The 19,246-nt window shown below is 37.6% G+C and overlaps 1 protein-coding gene across 1 annotated transcript in view; it reads left to right on the top strand.

The window, feature by feature from the left end:
• SH3BP5 (SH3 domain binding protein 5) overlaps nt 1-19,246 on the top strand; it is a 47,880-nt gene that overhangs the window by 20,195 nt on the left and 8,439 nt on the right. Inside the window, exons 3-6 of the mRNA XM_083376944.1 lie at nt 3,732-3,860; nt 13,882-14,046; nt 15,218-15,348; nt 16,752-16,794. Coding sequence (XP_083233070.1) covers nt 3,732-3,860; nt 13,882-14,046; nt 15,218-15,348; nt 16,752-16,794 — 468 coding nt within the window. The remainder of the gene's footprint in view (nt 1-3,731; nt 3,861-13,881; nt 14,047-15,217; nt 15,349-16,751; nt 16,795-19,246) is intronic.

The raw sequence follows: 19,246 nt of genomic DNA, 5'->3' as shown, positions 1-19,246 counted from the left end.
GATTCTGAGCCAACAATATAGTATCGTCTGCAAATAAAACAATACATATATTTTACATTCCCAACCAACACATCTCTAATGTTATTATAATATTCTTTATATGATAATAATACTAGTAGTTCAAGTAGTCATCGCTTAAGCTTGGCCTAATTGGGATTGGTAATTCTGATGCTAAATGAAGTGGTTGTTAAGTACAAATTATGACTCTTCTGCTTAGTGACAGCAGTTCCAGTAGCCTCACAAGTGATTGTTAAGCAAATCACCATGGTCATTAAATGAGATATCACATGAGGTATGGCATTGTTATCCTCATCAGAAACATCTCAAAAACAATCAACAAAGACCAATTTGGTTTAGTAATTAAGGCACCAAGCTAGAAAGCTGGAAATTGTAAGTTCAGGTCCTGCCTTAGCCAAAAAAGCCAGGTGGGTAACCTAGGGCTACTTACTCACTCTCAACCCAGCTCATGATTGTTGTAGTGGGGACAATAGGAGGAGGAAGGTATGTTAGATATGTGCACCACCTTGAGTTATTTGTAAAAATAATAAAGGCAGAATACAAAAAATAAAAACACAAAATAAACTATTGGTTCAGACTTAGAAACAACCAACCATATTTAAGTAATTTTGGAGGGACAACTAATGCAAGACTTTATTTTTGAAGAAATATTCAAGCTTGCAGAAACACAAAAATGAACTCTGAAGTTCAGAGTCTGCTGTACAATTAGGTAAGAGGGTTGAATGAACAGTAATGCCTATACTTCCATAATTTTAATTTAAATAGGGAATATTTTAATAAATGAAGCAGGAAAACAATTTTGAAATCAGTTCTTTTGTTATCTAAATTTACAGGTAATCCTTGGATTACCATAGCAATTGGGGTTGGAATTTTTGTCACTAAGCAATGTAGTTATAACATGCCATCATGTGACCACATCACTTAGCAATGCCAATCCTGGCAGTTCTCACTACCATCAATACGTTTTTAAGTTTTTAAGAAGAGAATGGACAGCCATTTGTCTGAAATGGTATAGGGTTTCCTGCCTGAGCAGGGGGTTGGACTAGATGACCTCCAAGGTCCCTTCCAACTTTTTTATTATTATTGTTGTTGTTGTTGTTGTTGTTATTATTATTATTATTATTATTATTATTATTATTATTATTATACTTTTATTCATAAAACAAGAAACTCAGTCAACTGAATGATACCTCAAAGTTTGCAAAGTTTTTGGACATAGTTCCCAGTGCCCTTATGACAATGGGCATCACTGTTACACGTTTCATCCATAATCATGCAGTTTTGATGGCCAGGTCGCTTATTAACATGCAGCATTCTGAACTAAGTGTGGTGCCAGGTTCAAAGAAATCAAATAACATGATCTGCATCCAAAAAAAGCTACAACCCCCAACCCCTATTACTGTAGGTTTTCCTGACAAAGGGTTTTGAATTTTTTGCTTCACTGGTGAAGTTTGTGATGGTATTACATGGACTGACATGTTGTTTCTGGGTCATAATGATGCACCCATTTTTCATCAGTGGTCACAGTGCTGGGATTTTTTTTTTAATTTTCATTCTTTTAGTATGGCAACAATTGCTTGCAAAGTTCAACTCCTAAATTTATCTTTGCATGTGAGGATCCATCTTGCACAAAGCCTCTGATACTGAAGGAGATCAATACTACACATTCCTATGAAAAATGCTGAGCTTGGCAGCACCCTTTTAACAATCTACTGATAGTCCTTAATTAGTTCTTCAGTCTTTCTCATTTGAAACCTTTTGGTTGCTATCACAGCTTATCCACTTTGTTCTTGATCACATTGATAAACTCTTCCTTCTTCACCATCTTCATATATTTTGGTACAGAACTTTTGTCAACATAATTAGTGTAAACCACCTGTAGCTGGCAGTGAACTCTGAGTGAAAGAACTCCTTCAGCAATCAAGAATAAAATCATGGTGCACAATTAAACATTTTTTTCTTGGTCATTTCACAAAGTATAGCAATATATAATACGGTAGTACAGCTTTCTGCTAACTGAAGTGAAAGAATAGATGCTAAAGAACATGACAGAGCTTCTACTGTACCAGTACTGCTATCTGTTGGCAATTTATAACACTGGTGTCATTACATTTCTTTCAGTCCTCCTAGAATGGGATGATTGTTTCAGGGAATTGAAAGAGTAGCAATTTTTCAATTTCCTGTTTTGTTTCTCTTTCTAAGGACAGATATTTATTTGCCTCAGATGTCAAAATCATTTGATCAGCTTTGGGTACAATGAAGCTTATGCAGGTATTCCTCAATTTATAATTATTAATTTAGTGACAATGACACTGAAAAAAGTGACATGCAACCAATTCCTGGACCATCCCTATAGACACATGAATAAAATTTGGGTGCTTGGCAACTGGCTTGTATTTATGAGAGTTGCAGCATCCTGGGGTCATGTGATTGCCATTTGCAACTTTCCCAGTCAGCTTCTGACAAGCAGAATCAAGGAGAGGAAGTTGGGCAAAAAAAGGGCGTAAAACTGGGCATATCTTATTTAAAACTACTTACAGACTTACAGAATCTTACAGAATATCAGAGTTGGAAGGAACTTGTAGGTCATCTAGTCCAACCCACTGCTCAAGCAGGAGATCATATACCATCTCTGACAAGTGGCTGTCCAATCTCTTCTTGAAAGCCTCCAGTGATGAAGCACTACCTTGCTTAGCAATGAAAAATTTGGTCCCAGTTGTGGTTGTAAGTTGAGGACTACCTGTATTATCTTTTTAAAGGATGGTGCTCTTTGCTATTCTGCTACTTATTCTCTCCTTCCCTTTAGGAGGATGCATGCTCTTTATCTTAATATTGCCAATAATATATACACTGAAAGAAAAGATTGACTCCCTGGATCCTTTTCCAAATGTTAGTAAATACGTTAGTCTGCTCAGAAATCTTCTATCCTGTTTGAGGTGTGGATAATATCCATCTTGAGTTTTCCATCTCCAGGTTTTAGATCTAGGAACAGCACTATATTGTGTAGCAAACCAAGGCAATTAATTAGGTCATGTTGGCTAATAGAAGAATAATTTAATCACTTATATCCTACTTTAGGTAGTTGAAGAAAAAGAAATAATACACAAAACAAGGAGGAGGGTTGTTTGAAGAAAGGAGATTGAGAATACACTAATGTTGTTCAGTAAAGCTATTAATTGATTGAATATTAATATGAAATTAAAGATATTTTTTCTTTTCCTTTAAAGGCCATTTAGTAGTTAGTAATTTGGAAAAAGTAACCTGTTAAGGAATGAGGAAAGTGATTAATGTTTCTAAAGAGCCAAAGGATTTTCTCCCTGAAAATATAAAAAGTTGTATACTTATGCTGGTCTCAATGTTGCATTAAGAGTTGAAACTTGGGACAGAGCAGATGTTGTGAAATACTGCTTTTTATTTAGATTAAAGCTCAGTGAAGATTACTTGATTATGTGAACAAAGATTCACATCTTTTAAAAACTCTATCTCTTCTCACATCAGGTTGTATCAGAAAGTGTTAAAAATGATAAAATTCAGAAGTATAATACATTATGTTTAGCACTATCTCAGGTTTTCATTGATTTTATTAACTTTGAAATTGAGTTACACAAATATTGTTCTGCTAGGTAACTAATCCTAGTTTTACCTAAAATGACTTAGTGCTAGTGATCTATGAGAAATAGGTATTAGCAGATTTGCTGTGTTTTTCTTTGTAGGACGCACGTCAGAAATTCCGTTCAGTTCTGACAGAAGCTACAATAAAACTGGATGAACTTGTGAAGAAGATTGGAAAATCTGTAGAAGATTCAAAGCCTTACTGGGAAGCCCGAAGGGTTGCTAGGCAGGTAAGAATACAATTGAAAAAAACTATGCAATTAGTTCAATGGAATACAACTTTAGAGGCACAATAAAAACACAATGGTATTGTTTATAGCACATGATCTCCCTGCTATGATGCTATGATGGGTATTTCAACTGTATGCTTCCTATGAGACAGTGACCTTTTTCTCCTTCCAAGCGGGATGAATACCACCCACTCAGAACTTATCTATTAAAAGGCTTGTTTATTCTCAGTTCCTACTACTAATGATCACTGCAAAATTTCTAGTAATTCATTCATACTTCTTCACTGCAGTTATTGTAAATGCATCACAATAGAATCAATTATTCTCTTTTTCTTCAATTATGACTTATAGAAAGTTGTACTGTAGATTTTCTTTCTCTAAGCAAAAGGAAAAAAATAATGGTGATATCACCTACCGTATATACTTGAGTATAAGCCGACTCGAGTATAAGCCGAGACCCCAAATTTCACCCCCAAAAACTGGAAAAAGTTGTTGACTCGAGTATAAGCCGATCCGCCGTTCTGCAAGCCTCTGCCGCCAGCAGAGGCTCGATCCGCCATTTTGCAAGCCTGAATACACAGTCGCCGGGTCTCCGTTCCTCTGTGCCCTGCCTGCCTGCTTCTTTCCACAGCGGAAAGAAGCAGGCAGGCAGGGGGCGGAGGAACGGAGACCCGGCGACGTTTGGGGAGGTTTGGGCGCCTCTCCAAATATCCCCAAACGTCGCCGGGTCTCCGTTCCTCTGTGCCTTGCCTGCCTGCTTCTTTCCACAGCGGAAAGAAGCAGGCAGGCAGGGGGCGGAGGAACGGAGACCCGGCGACGTTTGGGGAGGTTTGGGCGCCTCTCCAAATATCCCAAAACGTCGCCGGGTCTCCGTTCCTCTGTGCCCTGCCTGCCTGCTTCTTTCCACAGCGGAAAGAAGCAGGCAGGCAGGGGGCGGAGGAACGGAGACCCGGCGACGTTTGGGGAGGTTTGGGCGCCTCTCCAAATATCCCCAAACGTCGCCGGGTCTCCGTTCCTCTGTGCCCTGCCTGCCTGCTTCTTTCCACAGCGGAAAGAAGCAGGCAGGCAGGGGGCGGAGGAACGGAGACCCGGCGACGTTTGGGGAGGTTTGGGCGCCTCTCCAAATATCCCCAAACGTCGCCGGGTCTCCGTTCCTCTGTGCCCTGCCTGCCTGCTTCTTTCCACAGCGGAAAGAAGCAGGCAGGCAGGGGGCGGAGGAACGGAGACCCGGCGACGTTTGGGGAGGTTTGGGCGCCTCTCCAAATATCCCCAAACGTCGCCGGGTCTCCGTTCCTCTGTGCCCTGCCTGCCTGCTTCTTTCCACAGCGGAAAGAAGCAGGCAGGCAGGGGGCGGAGGAACGGAGACCCGGCGACGTTTGGGGAGGTTTGGGCGCCTCTCCAAATATCCCCAAACGTCGCCGGGTCTCCGTTCCTCCGAGCCCTGCCTGCCTGCTTCTTTCCGCTGTGGAAAGAAGCAGGCAGGCAGGGCGCAGAGGAACGGAGACCCGGCTTCGTTTGGGGAGGTTTGGGGAGGTGCGCGCGCACCTCCCCAAACCTCCCCAAACTTCGGCAGGTCTCCGGACGGCGGTGGCTTGGGAGAGGTGAGCGCGATCCCGGAAGCTCCAAAGCCTCGGCCGCGCACAAGTCCTTGGTAAGTTTTTTTGTTGACTGGAGTATAAGCCGAAGTGGAATTTTTCAGCCCAAAAAGTGGGCTGAAAAATTCGGCTTATACTCAAGTATATACGGTAAATCTTTTTCATACCGTATAATGGAATTGTGGGTGGATTCACTTAACTTGTGATAGCCAGTCTGAAAATATTGCAGCCTTCCAACCAGTGGTGGGATTCAGATATGTGAACAACTGGTTCTGTGTGGATGCCACTTCTGGAAGTCCATTCTGGGCCTGGGCAACAAAAAAATTAGCTACCGGTTTTGCTGAATTGGTACAAACTGGCTGAATCCCACCACTGCTTCCAAGTGAGCTAACAAAAAACTGAATTGGCACAAACTGAATGTGAATGTTCCAAGGCAGCATATTATTGACTTATTTTTGAAGATTTTCTAAAGCTGCTCCCTGGATCTGCTTCTAAAATGAATTGAGAATACTGCCTAATATACTTGTCAATTATCGATTTATTGTGCTCTGAATTTATTACTTATTTTAGAACAATGTTTCTGCAGACTCTGCAGAAGGGAGAAGTTGTGACCTTTTCTCTACTTGATCTCTCCAAAGCTAAAAAGCCTAATACATATTGTCTATTCCCTTGCTAAATCTGCAGCTATTCTGATCTTGTTGCCCTCTTCAAAAGAATGCATGGTGGTTTATTGGGAGCTAATTTGCTTATGTCTGACCTATATATTCATGGTATGGCCTAAAAACTACAGAAATTTCTTTCTGTGCCCAGAGATCTTTTTTTTTAGTTAGGAACTCTATTCATACAGATGTTTTCAATCCTGATTTTGAAAGCACCAGACTAATCTATATATTCATTAAAACATTACTTTTTGTAGAATTTGTGGCAAACTAAGTAATGATATGAATTGTACTATCTTGAACATTTGTTTGGAGAAAAATAATCCTATGTTAGTGAAAATTGTAGAGTTGTACTTTTGGGCTATGAGCTAGGTCATTTTTGGTATAACAATGGATTAATTTTTCTGATGCAGTTATGCTTCTTTAATTGTTCAGAATCCACCGAGTGGCTTTTTGAATATTTTCTTTGCCTCTTGAAAAATACAGTTTTGGATCCATGAAATATATGCATGTTGTTGAATAAAAATTAGAAGATGCTCCTGAAATTCATTAAATGCTATGGTAGCTTAAGAGTTCAGATTTTAAGCTAAAAACTAGAATGTCTCAATTCACTGATTTTAAAGAAGTTACTATTTCTAAGGGAATAAATAATGGTGACTTATTTTACAGTATATTATCATTATATCTAAATATGTAACCATAACTATAAGTTTTCCCAGTTCTTATAGCAGCAGGAAGAATATTTATATTACATTACATCACATTGCATCACACAGCACCGCAACTGTACTGCACCATACCATACCAACATGCTCCTAGAAAGTCTGTTAATTAACCAAGCATACCAAAGCTATATTTAACTTCCTTTTGAATAGGAAATTCTCTCAACCTGGTTTATGGAAGCAAACAAACAAATAAAAACTGTTCCTTACATAGTAGGAAAATTAATAGGGAAAGAAAGAGGAAGACTACTAAGGTATCAATTCTTAATCTATATGCTACTAAAACTCTCACTGTGTTTATCTGTTTGTTTGTCCCTTCACATTAGCCCAAACAGTATATTATATTGCAACAATTTTTGAATCAAAGTACCCAAAATCCACTAATTTGAAAAATGTATAAAAATAATCTAGTACCCATTACTCCTGTGCAATTGAAATTTCTACTATGCTCAGTTCAGCTTTATTTGCAAAGTTGTGGCTGTGGCAACATCTCCTCGATCATGAGATTGTGGTTTTCAATTCTCCTTCTCAGCTTCCACAAACAAAGTCAGTGGGGAAGCCAGCAGGAAATTGGTAGTCACTGCTGCCCCAATGCTTTTTTGCCAACTTGATGTCTTTCTCTTTATCTGTAAGTAAATACTGGCTTATTATTGAAGTTCATTTGCTAGAATAATTATTTTTCTATTTATGACCAGACTATTCAGCACTGGGATAAAAAGTATGGTTGGAGTAAAATATAATGTTCATTCTGGTTACATTAGATTGTATTATCTTTTTCTAAAAGGTTGAGTTACCTTCCATCATGGGTTGACGTATCATTAGTATGTTGATAATACACTACTGCACATTTCTGTTTTTGTGGAATTAAGCAATGTTGTGAATGTCCTATCTTTGGAGAGATCTGGATGGAGAACATCAGGATTCAAATGAACCCTGGGAATACTGAGTGGCTTTGAGCTTTGGGCCCGCTGATTCTAGGAACAGAACAGAATAATAGAGTTGGAAGGGACTTTGGAGGTCTTCTAGTCCAATCCCCTGCTCAGGCAGGAAACCCTATACTATCTCTTCTTAAAAACTTCCAGTGTTGGAGCATTCACAACTTATGGAGGCAAATTGGTCCTCTGATTAATTATTCTAATTGCCAGGAAACTTTTCCTTAGTTCTAGGTTACTTTCTCCTTCATTAGTTTCCATCCATTGCTTCTTGTCCTGCCCTCAGGTGCTTTGGAGAATTGTTTGACTCCCCCTTCTTTGTGGCAACTCCTGAGAACACTGCTATCATGTCACTCCTTGTCCTCTTCATTAAACTAGACATAACCAATTCCAGCAATCGTTCTTTATATGTTTTGGCCTCCAGTCCCCTAATCATTTTTGTTGCTTTTCTCTACACTCTTTCTAGAGTCTCAACATCTTTTTTACATTATGGTGACCAAAACTGGATGCAAAATTCCAAGTGTGGTCTTACCAAGGCATTATAAAGGCCCTTCATCCAGATCATTTATGAAGATGTTGAAGAGTACTGGGCCTAAAACAGAGCCTTGAGGTATCCACTTCATACTTCCTTCCATTTAGATGCAGTTCCATTGGAAGAGTACATGTTGGGTGCGGTTGGTTAGCCACTTATGAATCCATCTGGTGGTGATACTGTCTGATCCACATTTTTCTATCTTATCAAGTAGTAGGTTGTGGTCTACTTTATCAAATACCTTAATGAAGTCCAAGTAAATTATATCCACAGCATTCCTCTGATCCACTAATGTTGTCACTTTGTCAAAGAATGCAATAAGATTTGACTGGAATGATGTGTTTTTGAGAAACCCATGTTATGACTTAGTTTGTCTCTAGGTGCTTGCTGATTTGTTGCATATTGTGTGGTTTTAGCAATTCAATATACCTTAAATATTTTATTTAGTTGTGATTTTTTTCTTTAATGTGCTTCTTATGGGAATGACCATAAAGGTATTTTTGAACATATTCTAGGATTATGTTTGTTCCAAATTCTCATAATGACTTGTCTATCAAAATTATTTCTGACATCTACATAAATCTTAACTTCATCATACTGTAAGTAGGCATGCCCCCTAAATCTAAAACCATGCCCTTCCAACTCCAGTAAACTTGTATTTCTCAGCCTTACCCATTCTTTCAACCAAACTAAGCAACAGGCTTCAAAGTACTCTTTCAGGTTTAGTAAGGCTTTAGCATCAGGCAGGACTTTCAGTCTTTTATTTTACCAAACAAATTTAGATATCTCTTTTTGTTATTGTTTAAATTGCAAATCTGCAGTGAGAATAGATATTTTTTGAAAGGAGAATAGCTTTCCTAAAGGCTGTTCTAATCTTGAACCTTCAGATTTTTGTTGTTTTTGTCTTTTGCGAATGTCTGATAATATTTTGAAGCACATCCGCTTGAGGAATCTCTTTGGGTGACTTGATATAAATCCAATTCAAGGTCAATGTAGAATTCTAGGAGAACGGAAACCAAGCCTAATTCAAAATTGCGGAGAGGAGGGAAATGGTTTCCTGTCTCTAAATTGTGGAAGTTAGTAATTTGAGATGTTGATTTTCTGAGGAGGGATCATCATTTGACTTGGAAAAGAAAAATGTTTATATCAGCCATTTCACATATCTATACAGTCAACACAGGATAAGGACATCTTTGTGAATTTATGGGAAAAACTATGATACCCTTGTTTTGTTTCAGCCTTAACAGATTGCATTTCTTTGGTATCCATCCCTGCTCTAGAAACTGCTTTCTCCTAATAATCAAACCCATCGCTTCCTGTGTATTATCAAAAATTATTAACATGGCCTCAAGGGTGCTTCAGATTTGCTGAAAGGCTTCTATAGTATCTAGAGAGTATGTCAGACTTACACTAGACATACGTCATAAGGATCATAAGTCTTAGCAAGTCTGCTAAGAATTGCAGCATAAATATGCTCTGCTCTCCAGACTTATTTATGAGATGTGTTGCATTACAAATGACATCTGATATGGGTTTGTGTTATTTGGAATAAAATGACTCACAAGTAGCTGCTGGAGACTTCTGATGTTGTTCTTTCAACTCATATGGAATATGAGGTGCAAGATTTTTTTTCTATTTGCATCAAGGTTTTCTTACGTTGATACATTTTCTTAAAATGCTTTTTTAGGCAAATTATAATTTTTTATTCAACTTCCGCAAAGATCTATCTGTGCCAATTAGATTTGTTTCTGGTAACTTATAAGACCAAGGCATTGTAAATACAATATAAAACATGAGCAACATGGATTCTTGTTTATTGTTATGTAATTTACTGGTTAAACTTGTGATTAATTTTATGGATAATGTATTTGAATAAAATTTTGCTGCATGCATATGTTTGTATCCTAATGTTTGGCTCTATTTTTGTACATTTGTACATTTATATGCACCTGATCGATTTCCATGAAATCTACTTTTAAGAAAATGATTTTTAAAATTACAGTACTGTATATGAATTCAGTCTAAATAACAAAGATTGAACTTGAAGTGAGAAGCTGATGGTACAAATTTCTCTGCTACCCTGCAGTCACTAGATTGACAATTCATGCTAACTTTTAGCCCTTTTGATCTCCTGTGGAGCAAATCAGATTTGTATAAGTTGATTGAGAATACATATACAAGTAAAAAGCTCTGAAGTATTATGCGGGTAGTCCTTCAGTTACAACAGTAATGGAGCCTGCCAATTATGGTCACAAATTGTGATAGTCATTAAGTGAGGAACTCACGTGATTGCCTTGCTTAACAACCCCTACCCTGTTCTTCTGGGTGTGGTCATTAAGTAGAGCATAGGTACCTCGGAGGTAAGGGAGGCCCTGGGAGGCTAGCACAAGCCCAGGCTTGCCTGCTTGGGCCTCCCAAGGCTTCCCCACGTTCCCCTGGCACTCAGAGTCCTTCACTTGCAGGCCTTGAGCTTCCTTCCCATCCAACCACTCATCTATCTGGGAAAGCTCAGACTAGCTGCAGTGCATGTAAAGATACTGCAGCTTGCAACCTTGAGCTTCCTTCTCACCCAGCCACTCATCTACCTAGGGGAATTCAGATTGTCTGGAGTGGGCAGAAAGTAGCTTCAGATTGCAGGCCTTGAGCTTTCTACCCACTTAGCCACTCATGCACCCAGGGCCAAATCCAGGGCCCAGCAGCCCCCAACTTTTCTGTTTTTTTGCAGCTTCTGAGAGGTTTCTGGCTGATGCGAAGCTCAGTGTAGGAGATGATCAGGCTGGCCAAAGGGTGGGATGTTCCTTCTCCTGCCCACAAGAGATCTTGAATTCTGTTGACCCTTATCTATCAATTTGTTTTGACTGTTAGTAGTTTAGATTATTGTAGAGAGCAGTAGCATACAATAAACCTATATTCATTTGAACTGCCTGGACTACTGATTTCCTCAGCTTTCCTACAGAGGAAGCCTTGTGGGAACCTCATGTTATTTTGCAAGCAAAGGCTATTCTCACAATCATGTAGGAGGTCCTGAAATAAATTCTCCTTTCAATTTAGCCAAATATAGCAAACAAATTTGGAATGTAATTCTGCATTAAAATCACAAAACTTCAAACAAATTTAATAAAAATAATTTATTGTATCATGGAAAGCATATTTCAAAAATGCATATTTGGCAGAATTCAATATAAAAATGTGTATTTGAGAAACAAAAAAACATTGGTTATGATTTTTAAGCAATTAAATAAAAAAATATAAAAAGATATTTAGTTGGAATGAAACAAATTCAAGTAATGACCCTTCATCCATTCCTGTGAAAACATGAGCTGCTGAATATTTTGCATTGTTTCTTATACTAGCCAGATCAATTAGCTGTTTATTTCTTTGATTCACAGAAAAGTTTTTACTCTGGCTATTTGTTTAGGAATCATCTTACTGTGTTCTGTTTTTGTAGTTCACTGTCCTGATTTCTAGTTTCCATTTTTTTCATTGAAAATTATTTTTCTATAAGTCTTCTTTCATGTTCAGTCAAGTCTTGGTTGTGAGTAAATTATGTAGGATAATAATAATAATAATAATAATAATAATAATAATAATAATAATAATAATAAGAAGAAGAAGAAGAAGAAGAAGAAGAAGTTGGAAGGGACCTTGGAGGTCATCTAGTCCAACCCCCTGCTCAGGCAGGAAACCCTATTCCATGTCAGATAAATGGATGTCCAGTCTCTTCTTAAAAACTTCCAGTGTTGGAGCATTCACTGCTTCTGTAGGCAGGTTGTTCCACTGGTTAATTGTTCTAACTGTCAGGAAGTTTCCCCTTAGTTCTAGGTTGCTTCTGTCCTTGACTAGTTATATATATAGGTTATCAAGGGAAAATATTTTATAAGATAATAATTGCAGTCCTAAGATATCAATCAGCTAATGCCGGTAAGAAGTACATGTTACAGAAGATTCTTTCATGTTGTGTGTATTTTGTGTGTGTGAGTATTTAGCACCAGCTTTTCTGTAATTTGTCAGTGGAAACTCCATCAATGTATTATTGCTAATCATGTGAATAAAATAAAGCCTTGGGAATAATGACTGTACACTGTATAGTCTGCTAACGTTTAAGCAAATAAATATTTGGCTTCTTGCTAATAACTTTAATGAATAGCCTCTGCCTCTTTTCAGTTGTCATAAGTCTTACATCAATAACCTATGAACTTTTGTTTGTGGGAAAAGTTGTCTTTACAACTTTCTATACAACTTTGGATTTTTTTAAAAAAAGTAAAATGACTATATGAACCAACTGAACTGCTTTTTGGTGCAAATTATTCTGAAATGATTTCTGGTATTGTTCCAAATAATATTATGGGGTATTTTCCAATTTATCTTGTGTGTGTGTGTGAGAGAGAGATCCGTTGGAGATTAAGTCTCTGAATTAATTTATATAGATTGGCAGAAAATGTCAGTTACAATTATTGTTTGAAACATTTCATTAAGAGACGGTACTATCAGTAGATACACAAAGAAGAAAAAAGTCAAAGGAAAGTAAGAAGGGTCATTAGATGAAAACAGGTGGATATTTATTTATCAACAGTGTGACTGACTTTCTTAGCAAGGTTCTGACAAGAGGTATTTTATTGACATCATAGTTTAGCAATATCTGAAGGGCCAAAGCTTCCCCACTCCTATATTAGCAAAAAGCCTCCTTAATTACTAAGTAATTAAATTGATGGTTTGTAGCAAGATCTGCTTATTTTTGGATTATATAGTTCTACATTCAGCATGAGAGGATAGAGGACTGGATCAGATTTTATGCTATTAGAGTAGTTAATAGGAATTATTAACTGCTCTAAAGATTATATGTTATTACCTAAATCGGATTTAAATATACACGTCTTAAATCTTGTTGATTTTTTGGGGTTGCTTTAAATAGAGCTAATCTGGATCTCAAAAGTTGGAGATATTACTTTTAATTTATTATAAAAGTGATGTTTTAAAATAGGTTTTCTGCACTCAATGTGGTGTCTTAGCAACAAGCTCTGATTATGTATATGAGCACATGACCTTGAAAAAAATTCTAAGTCTTTTCATGCTAATGGAACCTCAAATGGTTAATTAGCTAGCATCTATAGTTGCAAAATGGTGGTTTAAAATTGAATGCTATAATATACAATATTTTTTTTAAAAAAACATTAACAAAATAGTTTGAGCAAGCAATTCATAGCCATGACTTGGTCTTATATTTTTGAGAGGGAAGAAAAGGAACTTTATCATCAAAATGTGAAGGAAAGCTGGTTCAGCCCGAACGTACAGCATCCTACATGAATTGTCCTTTGGATATGTTAAAACTATAGAATAACTTGTACATTTTTGGAGACAATACTGAAACAAGCAGTGATCAACGCGAATCTACTTAATGATACGATGAGATGGGGAATGTTACATATATAAGCAGGATATAATCCTTCAATCAATAGAAATAGTTACTGGCGTCTATTCTACTGACATTTTAAAATCAGCAAATGAAAATCAGAAGAAATCATTGGGTATTATTTATCCCTTTCCTTCTTAAGTTCTAGATCAATTTAATCTTTCATTGCAGGCTCAGCTAGAAGCGCAGAAAGCAACACAGGATTTTCAGAGAGCCACAGAGGTGCTACGGGCTGCTAAGGAAACCATTTCCCTTGCAGAACAGAGGCTGCTGGAAGATGACAGGCGTCAATTTGATTCTGCATGGCAAGAAATGCTCAACCATGCCACACAGCGGGTAGGCTGTATTACTACTCTTCTTATCAGTTTTTAAAGTATTTTAGGCAAGATGGAATTGATACCTTACAGAATATTGCACAGGTTCTCTCACTTACTTCAGAGACAGTAGATATCAGTAGAAAAGCAGCAAGACTGTTTGCAGGTAAAGTAACCACAGGTTAGTAACAGGTAGAAAAAGGCTGAATCTGTCCATGATTGATTGGCCTGCAACTGCACAAATAAATAAATTGACTTAAAGGTACATAACTTGTTTCTTCAGGTCTTTCACCCCTAGCCACCAAAAGGGAATCCACCCATCTGAGTGCTGGCCATCCTTTTCTCTTTTTTTCCATTTCCCCAGCATTACGATTATCTTCGGAAAAATAGGAGGATTGATTTGTAATAATTATTTAATATTAAACAGACTTTGGGCATTATTTATGATTAAATTAAAGTAGTTATTTTTTAGTAGGCTCTATGGCCATTGTTAAGGGACGCAGTGGCTCAGTGGGTTAGGACGCTGAGCTTGTCGATCAGAAGGTCGGCAGTTTGGCGGGTCGAATCCCGAGTGCCGCGTAGCAGAGTGAGCGCCTGTTACTCGTCTCAGCTTCTGCCAACCTAGCCGTTCAAAAGCACGTAAAAATGCAAGTAGAAAAATAGGGACCACTACGGTGGGAAGGTAACAGCGTTCCGTGCGCCTTTGGCATCTAGTCATGCTGGCCACATGACCACGGAGACGTCCTCGGACAAGCGCTGGCTCTTCGGCTTTGAAACGGGAGATGAGCACTGGCCCCTAGAGTCGGAAACGACTAGCACACATGTGCGGGGGAACCTTTACCTTTACCTTTTTATGGCCATTGTTAAAAAGAAAAGTAATTGCCTTTTTAGAAAGACCTGGATATAATAATCTAAATGGACTCTTCAAATTCAGTTCCATGATTCTGTGATTGAGTTTAATTTACATGGAAGTTTGTCATTTTTTGCATTTTTATAACATTTTAGTCAAGTGGCCAATGGGATGTCAATAACATTAATAAATTATAGCAAGATATTTACAATTCAGATTCCACTGAGCCCTCTTTTTTCTATGCTATTTTGCCAGATATTACTTAGACATTTGAGGAATATTATTACTAAAACAATAATGTAATAGCTTAAACTCAAAAATATTTTCATAACCCTTTTTAAAGGTTATGGAAGCAGAGCAGACAAAAACTAGAAGTGAGCTTGTACATAAAGAAACAGCAGCCAAATACAATGCTGCCATGGGCAGAATGAAACAGTTGGAGAAGAAGTTGAAAAGGGCTATCAACAAATCCAAGTAAGTTTAAATCTCCAAGGGATCGTGTGAAGTTGTGATTGTTGAGTGTTTTCTGACATATGTAAATAGAACCATGAGAAACCATGGGAAATGTCAAAGGCAGCCTTGAGTCATAGACTCCTTCCAAATGCTCAGAACAGAACAAATACAGAAGGCGTCACAAACAGGAAATAAATATTATGGGATCATAGCTCAGCAGTGTATAGTATGTGATTCAGTGCAAATCATTTAGCTGTGATATTGTCAGATTAGGGATTAAAAAAGTCTTGCTTAAAGAGTTCTTCATAAAATCTTCTATCAATCTGTATTAGCAGTTATGAGTTCTCTGGATCAATGGTCTTAGTCAATGAGCCTTAAGTTGTGGTTTAATCATCATTGTAAAAATAAGAGTTGCCTGAAAAATCACAGGAAAACTACATTATAGTTTAACCGTTGTAAAAAAGACCTGTTTGATGAATCCTGCCTGGCCCTCATATTTAGTGCTTCATTTATCTGTTTGAGCTACTATTATCCTGTGCTTCGAATGCCTTTCAGGATGGTTTAAAAGCATCTCTTAGTCAAATTATATTAGCAGCAAGTTTATGGCTCAAGGCTGGTAAATGAAACTATAACATTATTTTAGTAGTTTTTCTATTATGATACAGCCCTGTGTTAGATACCATTTTCAACTCTCTGCTATACTGTAACAACAGAATGATTTAATCCAAAGGGCTTTCAGATTCTGGATCAGAAGCTTCTGGGAGATCCCAAGCAACTGGGCAAGGTGGATCCGGTTTCATTTAAACTTGATCTCACTTGTACACGTAGAAAATTTCCAACATTCTCCAGGATTTACTCTTTGCTGTCAGACCCACTAGGTAGATTAGATCAAGAAGACAATTCCACAGGAAGGCTAGAGCTAATTTTATTAAGACTAGCTATAATAACAGAATCTTGCAAATCTTATTGTGTTTTATTTCTTCCTCCTTCGTGCAGTTCAATAAATTGTCTATTTGAATCACTTCTGAATGTTATCTGGATGTTCTGAACTTAGTGTTTCACTCCTCTTTGCCTTGACAGTGGAGTATCTTGTATATCTTCAATATCATTGTTCTTAACTCTCAATATTCTATTAGGCAATTTGAGAATCTGTGTACTGTTATATATAGATTAAATTTAGGTATATTATCTATTGCTCAACCCCAAGCCCAATGAAATTATTATTTTTTAGGTGGGTAGAAGTGTCACACAAATTCATTAGCATAGTATTACGGTATGTTTTGTATAAACAAATTCCACATATTGTAATGATAGGATGGCTAGATTATTTCAACAGGATGGTAGATGGCTGAATGGATGGGAATTAAAAGAGAGTGCATTGTTCTTCTACCAATAATAATGCTATTATGTTCCCATCCTTATAGGCCTTATTTTGAACTCAAAGCAAAATATTATGTACAATTAGAGGTATGTACTTTTTATTTATTTTATGTAGAAGATAAATATATGTAGTTCTGGACTGAGTTGTGGAGTCCTTGATTTTCTCTGTGCTTGGTTGTTTGTTTGCAAATATTTCATTAGCCAACTAGGTATTAGCATCAATGTGAATTATTGATTTTTCTTATTTAAAGCCATCTGACTCCTAAAAAACTAATAGAAAAAAAACCTCATTCACATTTGTTGCTGCTGTAGCGGCTGTTTCATTTTAAGAATGATGAAACTTTTATAGATGTGAAATTTTCTGTATAAATGGGAGGTATTGTCTTTTGGAATTTGAGGAAGAATACATAGCATTTAGCATATTTATTTAGTTCTAATTAATTTTATACCACCTTTATAGGAACCAGATTTTTCAAAAAATTAATTATAATGTATTAAAACAATAAATCAAGAAATATATTAAGTCTTCTCATAGGACAGTTGACTCTATAGAGAAGGAGACAATTTAGTTTCTTCCGCCCCCTCACCCCCCAGGAACATTTGCTATTATTTTTTTGTAGTGTGGGGAATGTAGACAATACAGTCATGGCCGAAATTGTTGGCACCCCACAAATTTTTCCAGAAAATCAGGTATTTCTCACAGAAACGTATTGCAGGAACACATGTTTTGCTATACACAGGTTTATTCCCTTTGTGTGTATTGGAACACAACAAAAAAAGGGAGGAAAAAAAGCAAATTGGACATAATGTCGAACAAAACTCCAAAAATGGGCTGGACAAAATTATTGGCACCCTTAAGTTAATATTTGGTTGCACATCCTTTGGAAAAAATAACTGAAATCAGTTGCTTCCTATAACCATCAATAAGCTTCTTACACCTCTCACCCGGAATTTTGGACCACTCTTCCTTTGCAAACTGCTCCAGGTCTCTCTTATTGGAAGGGTGCCTTTTCCCAACAGCAGTTTTAAGATCTCTCCACAGGTGTTCAATGGGATTCAGATCTGGACTCATTGCTGGCCACTTCAGAACTCTCCAGCGCTTTCTTGCCATCCATTTCTGGGTGCTTTTTGACGTATGTTTGGGGTCATTGTCCTGCTGGAAGACCCAAGATCTCGGACTCAAACCCAGCTTTCTGACACTGGGCTCTACAGTGCGACCCAAAATCCTTTGGTAATCCTCAGATTTCATGATGCCTTGCACACATTCAAGGTACCCAGTGCCAGAGGCAGCAAAACAACCCCAAAACATCATTGAACCTCCACCATATTTCACTGTAGGTACTGTGTTCTTTTCTTTGTAGGCCTCATTTCGTTTTCGGTAAACAGTAGAATGATGTGCTTTACCAAAAAGCTCTATCTTGGTCTCATCTGTCCACAAGACGTTTTCCCAGAAGGATTTTGGCTTACTCAAGTACATTTTGGCAAACTGTAATCTTGCTTTTTTATGTCTCTGTGTCAGCAGTGGGGTCCTCCTGGGTCTCCTGCCATAGCATTTCATTTCATTTAAATGTCGATGGATAGTTCGCGCTGACACTGATGCTCCCTGAGCCTGCAGGACAGCTTGCATTCCTTTGGAACTTGTTTCGGGCTGCTTATCCACCATCCGGACTATCCTGTGTTGCAACCTTTCATCAGTTTTTTTCTTCCGTCCATGACCAGGGAGATTAGCTACAGTGCCATGGGTTGCAAACTTCTTGATAATGTTGCGCACTGTGGACAAAGGCAAATCTAGATCTCTGGAGATAGACTTGTAACCTTGAGATTGTTGATATTTGTCCACAGTTTTGGTTCTCAAGTCCTCAGACAGTTCTCTTCTCTTCTTTCTGTTGTCCATGCTTAGTGTGGCACACACAGACACACAATGCAAAGACTAAGTGAACTTTTCTCCTTTTTATCTGCTTTCAGGTGTGATTTTTATATTGCCCACACCTGTTACTTGCCCCAGGTGAGTTTAAAGGAGCATCACATGCTCCAAACAATCTTATTTATCCACAATTTTGAAAGGGTGCCAATAATTTTGTCCAGCCCATTTTTGGAGTTTTGTTTGACATTATGTCCAATTTGCTTTTTTTCCTCCCTTTTTTGTTGTGTTCCAATACACACAAAGGGAATAAACCTGTGTATAGCAAAACATGTGTTCCTGCAATACTTTTCTGTGAGAAATACTTGATTTTCTGGAAAAATTTCTGGGGTGCCAACAATTTCGGCCATGACTGTATATTTCAGTAAGGTGGAAATTTTGCTGTGGGTAATGGATAGTAACCTTTCAGTATGGAAATGTTCTTCTTCCTAAAAAATAGTTCACCTGCACATGTGAAGTTGTGTATAATTCACTTTTGTATGCTAATATTAGAAATATATACCCAGGATGAAAAGCATCTCCACCTGCTATAATAATCCACAAAACTGTATATATATTATGTTTGAGCTATAAGCTTTCAATCAAGCCTTCAATGAAGCTAGCACCAGAACTAGAAAG

Source organism: Vipera ursinii, assembly GCF_947247035.1.
Source record: "Vipera ursinii genome assembly, chromosome: Z".
In the NCBI taxonomy this organism is placed as follows: Eukaryota; Metazoa; Chordata; class Lepidosauria; order Squamata; family Viperidae; genus Vipera; species Vipera ursinii.
Note: the sequence above shows the minus strand (reverse complement) of the source record. Positions and strands in the feature narration are given on the sequence as shown.